The 12,832-nt window shown below is 41.6% G+C and overlaps 1 protein-coding gene across 1 annotated transcript in view; it reads right to left on the reverse strand.

Annotated features, from left to right (window-relative positions):
* LOC128660296 (serum paraoxonase/arylesterase 2) overlaps nucleotides 1-7,742 on the reverse strand; it is a 221,747-nt gene extending 214,005 nt beyond the window's left edge. Inside the window, exon 1 of the mRNA XM_053714070.1 lies at nucleotides 7,561-7,742. Coding sequence (XP_053570045.1) covers nucleotides 7,561-7,634 — 74 coding nt within the window. The 5' untranslated portion in view covers nucleotides 7,635-7,742. The remainder of the gene's footprint in view (nucleotides 1-7,560) is intronic.
* Between the last annotated feature and the right edge of the window lie 5,090 nt (nucleotides 7,743-12,832).

A 12,832-nucleotide genomic window follows, 5' to 3' on the forward strand; every position in this document is an offset into this window, starting at 1 on the left:
TCCGCCGTACACTGAATATTAAAATTCAAGGTACGCGATTAAAGATGGTGTCCCTTGAATTCCTATTGGCTGATTTGATTCTTCCAATTCAAATCAGCCAATAGGATGAAAGCTACTCAAATCCTATTGGCTGTTTAAATTAGATTTAAATGAGAGCAAGTGAAATTTTATTGGCTATTCAAAATCAGCCAATAGAATTTCACTTGCTCTCATGCTATTGGCTAATTTAAACAGCCAATAGGATTTGAGTAGCTTTCATCCTATTGGCTGATTTGAATTGGAAAAAATCAAATCAGCCAATAGGAATTCAAGGGACGCCTTCTTTAATCGCGTACCTTGAAATCTGCTGCCCCCAATGTCGTCGCCACCTACATACACTTATTAACCCCTAATCTGCTGTCCCCAACATCGCTGCAACCTACATTACTGTTATTAACCCTAATCTGCTGCCCCCAATGTCGCCGCCACTATACTAAAGTTATTAACCCCTAAACCTAAGTCTAACCCTAACCCTAACGTAACCCTAACCCTAACACCCACTAACTTTAACATTAAAATAATTCCAAATAAAAATTACAATTAATACCTAAATTATTCCTATTTAAAAATAAATAAATACCTGTAAAATAAAACCTTAGCTACAATGTAACTAATAGTTACATTGTAGCTATCTTAGGTTTTATTTTTATTTCACAGGTAAGTTTGTATTTATTTTAACTAGGAACTATTTACTAACTACCTATTAAAAATAAATACAAATTTACCTGTAAAATAAAACCTAGCCTGTCTTACAGTTAAACCTAACATTACACTAAAATTAAAAAAATACATTTATCTAAATTACAAAAAATAAACACTGAATTACACAAAATAAAAAAGAAATATCAAATATTTAAACTAATTACACCTAATCTAATAGCCCTATTAAAATAAAAAAGCCCTCCCCTAAAATAAAAAACCCTAGCCCACGCTAAACTGCCACTGGCCCTTTTGCGGGGCATTGCCCCAAAGAAATCAGCTCTTTTACCTGAAAAAAAAAATACAAACAACCCCCCAACAGTAAAACCCACCACCCACACAACCAACCCCCCAAATAAAAACCTACCTTAAAAACCTAAGCTCCCCATTGTCCTGAAAAGGGCATTTGGATGGGCATTGCCTTAAAAAGGGCACTTAGCTCTTTTACGGTGCTCAAAGTCCCTAATCTAAAAATAAATCCCACCCAATAAACCCTTAAAAAACAAAACTAACCCCCGAAGATCCACTTACAGTTTTTGAAGACCGGACATCTATCCTCATCCAGCCGGGAGAAGTCATCATCCAAGCGGCAAGAAGTCCTCAACGAAGCCAGGAGAAGTCTTCATCCAAGCGGCAAGAAGTCGTCCTCCAGGTGGGCAGAAGTCTTAATCCAGATGGCATCTTCTATCTTCATCCTTCCGACAGGGAACGGCTCCATCTTCAAAACATCCGGGGTGGAGCATCCTCTTCATACGGTCCGAGCTGTACACTGAAGGTTCCCTTTAAGGGACATCATCCAAGATGGCGTCCATTGAATTCGAATTGGCTGATAGAATTCTATCAGCCAATCGGAATTAAAGGGTAAAAAAATCCTATTGGCTGATGCAATCAGCCAATAGGATTGAGCTTTAATCCTATTGGCTGATACAATCAGCCAATAGGATTGAGCTTGCATCCCATTGGCTGATTGAAACAGCCAATAGGATTAAAGCTCAATCCTATTGGCTGATTGGATCAGCCAATAGGATTTTTTACCCTTTAATTCTGATTGGCTGATAGAATTCTATCAGCCAATTCGAATTCAATGGACGCCATCTTGGATGATGTCCCTTAAAGGGAACCTTCAGTGTATGGCTGGGACCGTATGAAGAGGATGCTCCGCGCCGGATGTCTTGAAGATGGAGCTGCTCCGCGTCAGAAGAATGAACATAGAAGATGCCGTCTGGATAAAGACTTCTGCTCGCCTGGAGGACGACTTCTTGCCGCTTGGATGAAGACTTCTCCCAGCTTTGTTGAGGACTTCTTGCCGCTTGGATGAAGACTTCTCCCAGCTTTGTTGAGGACTTCTTGCCGCTTGGATGAAGACTTCTCCCAGCTTTGTTGAGGACTTCTTGCCGCTTGGATGAAGACTAACCCCGGCTGGATGAGGATGGATGTCTGGTCTTCAAAAACTGTAAGTGGATCTTCGGGGGTTAGTGTTAGTTTTTTTTTAAGGGTTTATTGGGTGGGTTTTATTTTTAGATTAAGGACTTTGGGCACCGTAAAAGAGCTAAATAAATTTTTAAGGGCAATGCCCATCCAAATGCCCTTTTCAGGGCAATGGGGAGCTTAGGGTTTTTAGGTAGGTTTTTATTTGGGGGGTTGGTTGTGTGTTTTACTGTTTGGGGGTTGTTTGAATTATTTTTTTTTTACAGGTAAAAGAGCCAATTTCTTTGGGGCAAAGCCCCGCAAAAGGCCCTTTTAAGGGCTATTGGCAGCTTAGTGTAGGCTAGGGGTTTTATTATTTTGGGGGGCTTTTATTTTGATAGGGCTATTAGATTAGGAGTAATTTGTTTTTATTTTTTATAAATTCTTTTTTTAATTTTGTGTAATTTAGTGTTTATTATGTTTTGTAATTTAGATAAAATGTATTTTTTTTAATTTAATTTATTTAATTTTAGTGTAATGTTAGGCATTAGTGTAACTCAGGTTAGGTTTTATTTTACAGGTGACTTTGTATTTACAGGGAGTGCAGAATTATTAGGCAAATGAGTATTTTGACCACATCATCCTCTTTATGCATGTTGTCTTACTCCAAGCTGTATAGGCTCGAAAGCCTACTACCAATTAAGCATATTAAGTGATGTGCATCTCTGTAATGAGAAGGGGTGTGGTCTAATGACATCAACACCCTATATCAGGTGTGCATAATTATTAGGCAACTTCCTTTCCTTTGGCAAAATGGGTCAAAAGAAGGACTTGACAGGCTCAGAAAAGTCAAAAATAGTGAGATATCTTGCAGAGGGATGCAGCACTCTTAAAATTGCAAAGCTTCTGAAGCATGATCATCGAACAATCAAGCGTTTCATTCAAAATAGTCAACAGGATCGCAAGAAGTGTGTGGAAAAACCAAGGCGCAAAATAACTGCCCATGAACTGAGAAAAGTCAAGCGTGCAGCTGCCAAGATGCCACCAGTTTGGCCATATTTCAGAGCTGCAACATCACTGGAGTGCCCAAAAGCACAAGGTGTGCAATACTCAGAGACATGGCCAAGGTAAGAAAGGCTGAAAGACGACCACCACTGAACAAGACACACAAGCTGAAACGTCAAGACTGGGCCAAGAAATATCTCAAGACTGATTTTTCTAAGGTTCTATGGACTGATGAAAATGAGAGTGAGTCTTGATGGGCCAGATGGATGGGCCCGTGGCTGGATTGGTAAAGGGCAGAGAGCTCCAGTCCGACTCAGACGCCAGCAAGGTGGAGGTGGAGTACTGGTTTGGGCTGGTATCATCAAAGATGAGCTTGTGGGGCCTTTTCGGGTTGAGGATGTAGTCAAGCTCAACTCCCAGTCCTACTGCCAGTTTCTGGAAGACACCTTCTTCAAGCAGTGGTACAGGAAGAAGTCTGCATCCTTCAAGAAAAACATGATTTTCATGCAGGACAATGCTCCATCACACGCGTCCAAGTACTCCACAGCGTGGCTGGCAAGAAAGGGTGTAAAAGAAGAAAATCTAATGACATGGCCTCCTTGTTCACCTGATCTGAACCCCTGGGAGGCTGTGGTTGCTGCTGCACGCAATGTTGATGGTGAACAGATCAAAACATTGACAGAATCCATGGATGGCAGGCTTTTGAGTGTCCTTGCAAAGAAAGGTGGCTATATTGGTCACTGATTTGTTTTTGTTTTGTTTTTGAATGTCAGAAATGTATATTTGTGAATGTTGAGATGTTATATTGGTTTCACTGGTAAAAATAAACAATTGAAATGGGTATATATTTGTTTTTTGTTAAGTTGCCTAATAATTATGCACAGTAATAGTCACCTGCACACACAGATATCCCCCTAAAATAGCTATAACTAAAAACAAACTAAAAACTACTTCCAAAACTATTCAGCTTTGATGTTAATGAGTGTTTTGGGTTCATTGAGAACATGGTTGTTGTTCAATAATAAAATTAATCCTCAAAAATACAACTTGCCTAATAATTCTGCACTCCCTGTATTTTAACTAGGTAGCTAGTAAATAGTTAAAGGGACAGTCTACCATAGCATTGTTATTGTTTTAAAAGATAGATAATCCCTTTATTACCCATTCCCCAGTTTTGCATAACCAACACAATTATATTAATGTACTTTTTACCTCTGTGATTACCTTGTATCTAGGAACCTTCTTCCAGCCCCCTGATCACATGACTGTGACTTTTTATTATCTATTGTCTTAACTTTAGCATTGTTTTGTGCTAGATCTTAAATAACTTTCTGTGCCTGAACACAGTGTTATCTATATGGCCCACGTGTACTTTCTGTCTGTTTGTGTTGAAAAGAGATTTAAAAAGCCCGTGATAAGAGGCAGCCCTCAAAGTCTTAGAAATTAGCATATGAGCCTACCTATGTTTAGTTTAAACTAAGAATACCAAGAGAAAAAAGCAAATTTGTTGATTAAAGTAAATTGGAAAGTTGATTAAAATTAAAAGTCGTATCTGAATAATGAAAGTTTAATTTATACTAGACTGTCCCTTTAATAACTAACTAGTCTACCTAGTTAAAATAAATACAAACTTAGCTGTGAAATAAAAATAAAACCTAAGCTAGATACAATGTAACTATTAGTTATATTGTAGCTAGTTTAGGGTTTATTTTTACAGGTAAGTATTTAGTCTAAAATAGGTATTATTTAGGTAATAATAGTAATTTTTATTTAGATTTATTTTAATTATATTAAAGTTAGGGGTGTTAGGGTTAGGGGTTAATATATTTATTTAGTGTTAGTGATGTGGAAGGCCAGAGGTTTAGGGGTTAATAACTTTAGTATAGTGGCGACAGCGACGTTGGGAGCGTCAGATTATGGGGTTAATACATTTATGTAGGTGGCGGCGACATTGGGGGTGGCAGATTAGGGGTTAATAAGTGTAATGTAGGCGTCTGCAATGTCGGGGTGGCAGATTAGGGGTGTTTAGACTCGGGGTTTATGTGAGGGTGTTAGGTGTAAACATACATTTTCTTTCCCCATAGACATCAATGGGGCTGCGTTACGGAGCTTTACGCTCCCTCATTGCAGGTGTTAGGCTAGCCGGCTCTCCCCATTGATGTCTATGGGGAAATCGTATGGAGCTCAACGCTGCCATATCGCCTGCAAACGCAGTTTTTTTTGCAAACCTGTAATAGCAGCGCTATTAAAGGTGAGCGGTGGAAAAAACCTGCAAGTTAGTAGCGAGTTACTCATAACGCAAAACTCGTAATCTGGCCGTTACTCAGGTATCAGTGGCTCACAGGTTAATAACAAAAATTCCCACAACTTAAAAAGGGACATAAAAGCCAAAAATTTGCTTTCACAATTCAGATAGAGCTTACAATTTTGATAGAAAACAAATGCATTACTGGAAGCTAGCTAAACATACTGGGTGAGCAAATGAGGCATATATGTGCAGCCACCAATTAGCAGCTAGCTCGCAGTAGTGCATTGCTTTCCTAAGCCCACCTAGAAATGCTTTTCAGAAAAGGATACAGAGAGAATGATTCAAATTAGATAGAAAAAGTAAACTGGAACATTGTTTAAAATCCCATGCTCTATATAGCAGTCCCGTTAACTGGTTGACTGGGACATACCTCCGCAGGCATAGAACAAAGTTTGTGTTTGGCTTTTATTTCAGTGCAGTGGGGGGAAATCAAATGAACACATTTTTTCAATTTTTTTTTTTTAAATCTTAAAACTATACAGTATCTGCATTAACCATGTCTGTGCAGCGTGTTACCTTTAAAGGACAGTTAAATCTAAATTAAACTTTCATGATTAAAGGGACATAAAACCCAAAATATTTATTTCATGATTCAGACAGAATATCCAATTTTATACAATTTTCCAATTTACTTTTATTATCTAATTTGCTTTGTTCTCTTGGTATTCTTTTTTTTAAAAAAGAATACCTGCATGGACAGCTGCTGATTGGTGGCTGCACATATATGCCTCTTCTCATTGGTCCAGCTAATGTGTTCTGCTAGCACAAGTGGAACAAGGGTGCTCCTTAAACAATGATACCAAGAGAACAAAGCAAATTTGATAATGTAAGTACATTGGAAAGTTGTTTAAAATTGCATGTTCTATCTAAATCATGGAAGAAAATATTCAGTTTTACTATCCTGTTACGATAGAGCATGCAATTTTCTGAAACATAAAATTATAATTTTGGAGTTGCATGTCCCTTAAACTGTTAAGGCTGACATTTTCAGCTTATTTAAAAGTATAAGATACTAAAGGTATTAAAGCCTCCAATACAAACTCCTACCTACAAGTAAAACGTTCAATGTCGCTAACATTTTACCATTGCTCTAAATAAACAATAAAACAAATAACTTTCACAGGAAATACCAGTTACGCAGAACATTCCTGTTATTAAGGAAAATGAAATTAAAGCTTTAACACCTGTGAACACAGGTATCTCAATTAAAGAGACTGGTAAATCTAACCAAGAATTTTTAAAGTTTCACATCCATGTTGCTTTAAATGTAAGACAGAAGTTGATCGCAGATTTTTATAACATGAATTCCCAGACATGTAGTAGGCAGTTGCATAAAGCGAATCTGGCACTGCACACAGATTATAGCCATGATCCCATGAACTTGCTTCTCTCTATAAACACTGAGATGTAATGAGATACTAAATAACCATAAACTCAATGAGGGGTCATATAATATACTGCATATAACAAATTAAGTACAAAGGTATCCATATTGGGGAATGACGTTTTATTTTATGCCAGCAAATGTTCCATTCTGATATATAGATTGGATGTGTAAAACATTTACATACTATGATATAAAATAAAGTGCCATAAAACACAAGATTTATGCTCATTACATAAGGTACAATAATACATTTAACGCACTGTGAGAAGAAAAAAGTTTGTAAAAACGGCTTACAAGTGTCCTATTTGTCACAGTGAACTTTGCTATCAGTAATAATTAGAGCACTCATGTCAGAAGACTGAACCTCAGGGTTATCTCATAGTGTGACTAAGCTTGGGTTCAAAAGGGCTGTTTAGCAGGGAGAATTCACATGTACTATAAAGTGCAAATAATAAAACATTTTAATTTACACACAAAATACCCCAATTTACATAGATATTTTAATGTTATAATTGCACAGAATAAAACATTCATTTTGATTTACACACAAAATACCCCAATTTAATAAAGATATTTTAAGTTATAGAAATGTAGTAAAATATATTGTCATTTTCTGAATCATAGTCTGCAAAAGTAAGCAAGGAGTATGCTGATGATTACAAAGCAACTCTTTTTTTGGGGAAATAAAACAAAGTAAAAAGATAAAAGTATTTACCTTAATCTCACTATTCTTTCAGCTATAAATGCAACAACAATTCCAACCAGCGTTATTTTCAGTAATTTTCCCATACTTGCAAAGCAGAGACAGGTGTTTCCTGGCTGTGTGCAGTGAGCAAAATAGAAGCATAAAGAATGGATATGAAGGGAGCGCACTAAGTGAAGGGCTACTGGGGATGGACAGGTTTAAAAAGGGGGTGGGGTGAGACAAGGGATTCTCTGGAGAGAAAAAGGGAGTGTCCATTGTTTCACCTGTGTGTATTTTTGGAGCAAGGTGCTGGGTGGAGGACATAAAGAATAGGTAAAACTTAAAGCAGACGTTACTAACTATTTTGTTGTTGTTGAAGCAACTCCATTTTTGATTCAGCAGCGTCTTCAAAAAGCAGGAAGATTCCCAAGAGGTTTCTAACCAATGACAAAACCATCTGGAAAACTAGAGGCATTAACACACAGAGGAAGCTTAAAAAATACAAGAGGATGCAGAAGAAATCATTAGGGGTGGCAGCTCTTCAGGGAGTATCACCCCAGCATAGGTATTCCTGCAGATTTTGCACCCATATGCGCTCGCAGAGTCAGAAAGTCACCCCTGGATGGGGTTCACTAAGGGTCTGGCCAAAATTGCTCATGGTAATTGCAGGCAATCCAGTAGTCCCAAATCATCATTCTCTGCAGCCATATGCTAGTAGTTCTGCCCATAGTGAAAATAATAATAGCAGCAGCAATCGGCCCCCTCCCGGTCCAAGTCAGGTGCCCCCCAGAAAAAGTATTGCACCCACAGTAGGCAGCAGCCTTTGAGATTGCTCTCCGGTAGGCCCCAATATAGCAGAGTTACATGAGCTGGCCAGGAGAGTCCCTTCCTACCAAACCCCTTCCTGCTCTGTGTACGTCTTTGGTAATGTCACCAATGCGTGCCTCAGTCATGCGATCCAACACGGGATGCCATTTGGCAGAGTAAGTCGCATGGGAATGGGTGTGTACCAATGTCAGCAGAAGGCGCAGCATCCAATCAGAGGGGTGCAGGGCATGGAGGCCACCATCTTGGACACCTTCCAGAGCCAAATTATTTTCAGGGCCTGCTGCTATTGCCCCATTATTAGCAGGTATGTTCAGCTCCCTTGCACATATGGGGTCAGAGAGCAGATAGGGGCCATGTAATCAGAAGCGGCCCAGGAGTATGGAGGGCTCTCAAGTAGGTGTCACATAACAGGATAGGCTTGGTAGCAATAAGGACCGGCACATAGAAGTGGGAAGAAGACAGCAGGGCTTCCAAAAGAGCTAGGCCCTATGATAATTCACCTATTGAGCCCAATATTATTAGGCACTTAAATGGGCATTAGTGATGTCGCGAATAGTTCGCCGGCGAATAGTTCCCGGTGAACATAGCTTGTTCTTGTTCGCCGCGGCGGGCGAACATATGCGATGTTCGATCCGCCCCCTATTCATCATCATTGAGTAATACTTTGACCCTGTACCTCACAGTCAGCAGACACATTCCAGCCAATCAGCAGCAGACCCTCCCTCCCAAACCCTCCTACCTCCTGGACAGCATCCATTTTAGATTCATTTGGAAGCTGCATTCTTAGAGAGAGGGGGGACAGTGTAGCTGCTGCTGATTTAATAGGGAAATCAATAACTAGGCTAGTGTATTCAGTGTCCACTACAGTCCTGAAGGACTCATCTGATCTCTGCTGTAAGGACAGCACCCCAAAAAGCCCTTTTTAGGGCTATAACATCAGTCTGCTTTTTTTCTTTTTTTCCTGTGTAATCTAATTGCAGTTGCCTGCCTGCCACGGTGTGTGTCAGGCTCACAGCGTATACTGTGCCCACTTGCCCAGTGCCACCACTCATATCTGGTGTAACAGTAGTGTACATTTAAAAAAACAACACTTTTTTGACTGTGAAATAATAGCAGTCAGTTTCCTTCACACGTGTGCGTTTCAGTGCCTGCCTGCCTGCCAGGGCACAGTGTCACCCCAGTGCAACTCATATCTGGTGTAACAGTAGTGTACATTTAAAAAAAACAACACTTTTTTGACGTGAAATAATAGCAGTCAGTTTCCTTAACACGTGTGCGTTTCAGTGCCTGCCTGCCAGGGCACAGTGTCACCCCAGTGCAACTCATATATAGTGTAACAGTAGTGTACATTTAAAAAAAAAAAAACATTTTGACTGTAATAGATTGAATATCAGTTAGTTGTCTGCAAGCGTGTGTGTCAGGCCTACAGCGTCTACTCTGCCAACTTCTGCCAGTGCACAGTGCCACTCATATCTGTTGTCACAGTAGCTTGCACGCATAGTACCACTAATCGAAAAAAAAATGACAGGCAGAGGCAGGCCACCCCGCAGGGGCTGTCGTGGTCGTGGTGCTGTGATTCCCTTTGGCCTTAGAATAATGCCCAGTGTTCAGAGGCCACGTACCCCGAACTCGAACAGTTCTGAGGACATAGTTGACTGGCTAACACACGACACCCAATCTTCTACAGCTTCCGTTCGGAACCTTGACGCACCATCCTCCTCCAGCTTATCTTCGGGCACCTCTCAAGTTACCACTCGCCCGCCTGCCGCCACCACCAACACTAGCACCACAGCCGCTTCACTTGATCTGTCAGAGGAGTTATTTACACGTCAGTTGGAAGAAATGCGTGATAGTGATGCGCAACCATTATTGCCAGAGGATGTAGATAACAGGGATATGTCTCAGTCAGGCAGCATTACACACATGGACGTACGGTGTGATGATGATGATGATGTTGTACCCGCTGCTGCTTCCTTTGCTGAGTTGTCAGATACAAGTGAAGCGGTTGATGATGACGATGCGTCCGTGGATGTCACGTGGGTGCCCGCTAGAAGAGAAGAAGAGGGTGAAAGTTCAGATAGGGAGACAGAGAGGAGGAGGAGACGAGTTGGAAGCAGGGGGAGGTCATCGCAAGGAGCAAGTGGCACAGTCAGACAGCATGCATCTGCACCCGGGGTCAGCCAGACTGCACGCCAATCAATGCATGCCGTTGCCACCACCAGAATGCCGTCATTGCAGAGCTGAGCAGTGTGGCATTTTTTGTGTGTGTCTGCCTCTGACAACAGCGATGCCATTTGCAGCCTGTGCCAAAAGAAACTGAGTCATGGGAAGTCCAACACCCACCTAGGTACAACTGCTTTGCGAAGGCACATGATCACACATCACAAATGCCTATGGGATCAACACATGAGTACAAGCAGCACACAAACTCAAAGCCGCCATCCTCCTCCTGGTCCAGCATCTTCAGCCACGTCAACCACTGCTGTCCTCCTTGCCCCCTCTCAACCATCCGCCACTCCGTGTCTCGCCTTGAGCAGTTCCTGCTCATCTGCCCACAGTCAGGTGTCTGTCAAGGACATGCTTGAGCGTAAGAAGCCAATGTCACAAAGTCACCCCCTTACCCGGCATCTGACAGCTGGCTTGACTGAACTCTTAGCCCGCCAGCTTTTACCATACAAGCTGGTGGAGTCTGAGGCATTAAAAAAATTTGTAGCTATTGGGACACCGAAGTGGAAGGTACCCGGCCGAAATTTTTTTGCACAAAAGGCAATCCCCAACCTGTACTCGATTGTGCAAAAGGAAGTAATGGCATGTCTGGCACACAGTGTTGGGGCAAAGGTCCATCTGACCACTGATACCTGGTCTGCAAAGCATGGTCAGGGCAGGTATATCACCTACACTGTGCATTGGGTAAACCTGCTGATGGCTGCCAAGCATGGAATGCGTGGCTCTGCAGAGGAGTTGGTGACACCGCCACGACTTGCAGGCAGGCCTGCTGCCACCTCCTCTACTCCTCCTACTCCATCTTCTTCCATAATCTCCTCGGCTAAGTCCTCTTCTGCTGCTGCGTCTTGCTCCACATCAATGGCACCCCCCCCAGCTCCCCAGGTACTATTCCACTGTCATGAACACCTCAATTCCACCTTAAGCTAATCTCTTAAGCTTCACATACCACCTTATAATTCAATTAACATCTTCAGAATTCCCATAAAACCTCCCATCTCCCATAAACCTTTGCTGGTTTATTGAAGCTTACTAACCAAAGCCTCCAGCTCACTACTTGTTGTCTTTACCGAACAAACACTTGTACTGTGTTCTTCCGTGACATCTGAAGTTGTTACCTCTCTGAATTCTAGCGGTGACGTCACCCGCTCTCCAGCCGCGGCTCACGCCTTACATCCAAGTTACACTAAAGTCTCACTCTTCTCCACCATTCAGCGTGTAACTCTGCCTCAGGTGAAATCTGTCAGCTTCTTACCGCTTGTCAGCAGCTCCTCACTCTGCACTACAAACAACCACGCTAACGGATAAAAAGCCTTCAGACAGCGTTTAAGCTCCTACACTGCTACTCACTCACAGCTGCCAGAGCCAGGTTCCTTATGCACTAATATTGTTGTCGCCATTCTGTCTGAACTAACTGTATTACCAATTTGGGTTACTAAGAGGGCCTGCACACAATACCAGGTCAGTCATAATATGCCACTCTATACAAGGTGCATAAGGAGTAAAAGTCTGTGCAATACATTTGCTACTAACTGATAATAATCAATTCAGGGGTTAAGGTGTTAAAGCCACAGTACCTGGAAAGTAGTATTGCATTATCCTCTGCTTATATATGTTAAAGCTTGAATGTTTATAGTTTATAGATCCTAGCTTGTTATTTAAATCTCTTCAGCCTTTCATTATTTGCCAAGTATTATTTCTCATAATATTGTGGTAAAAGTTTCTGGGCAACATAACTCCAGGTGATTAAGACATTGTCTCCTTGAAAGCAGACAAACTTAGTTACTTGACACAAACAAATATTTTTAGGGAATTGCTGATCCTTACATCCACATCCCGGATACGGCAGTGTCACGCCGTCTTGGGGTTGACTTGCCTGAAAGCAGAGAGTCACACCGGACCAGCACTCCTGTCCGCTCTGAACACACAGGTGGATCAGTGGCTGACTCCGCACCAACTGGAGTTCGGCAAAGTGGTTAGTGACAATGGAAGAAATTTGGTGGCGGCATTGAATTTGGGCAAGTTGACACGTGCCGTGCATGGCACATGTGTGTAATCTGATCGTACAACGCTTTGTGCATAAGTACCCAGGCTTACAGGACGTCCTGAAGCAGGCCAGGAAGGTGTGTGGCCATTTCAGGCGTTCCTACACGGCCATGGCGCACTTTTCAGATATCCAGCTGCGAAACAACATGCCAGTGAGGCACTTGATTTGCGACAGCCCAACACGTTGGAATTCAACACTCCTAAT

Source organism: Bombina bombina, chromosome 5, assembly GCF_027579735.1.
Source record: "Bombina bombina isolate aBomBom1 chromosome 5, aBomBom1.pri, whole genome shotgun sequence".
Taxonomy (NCBI): domain Eukaryota; kingdom Metazoa; phylum Chordata; class Amphibia; order Anura; family Bombinatoridae; genus Bombina; species Bombina bombina.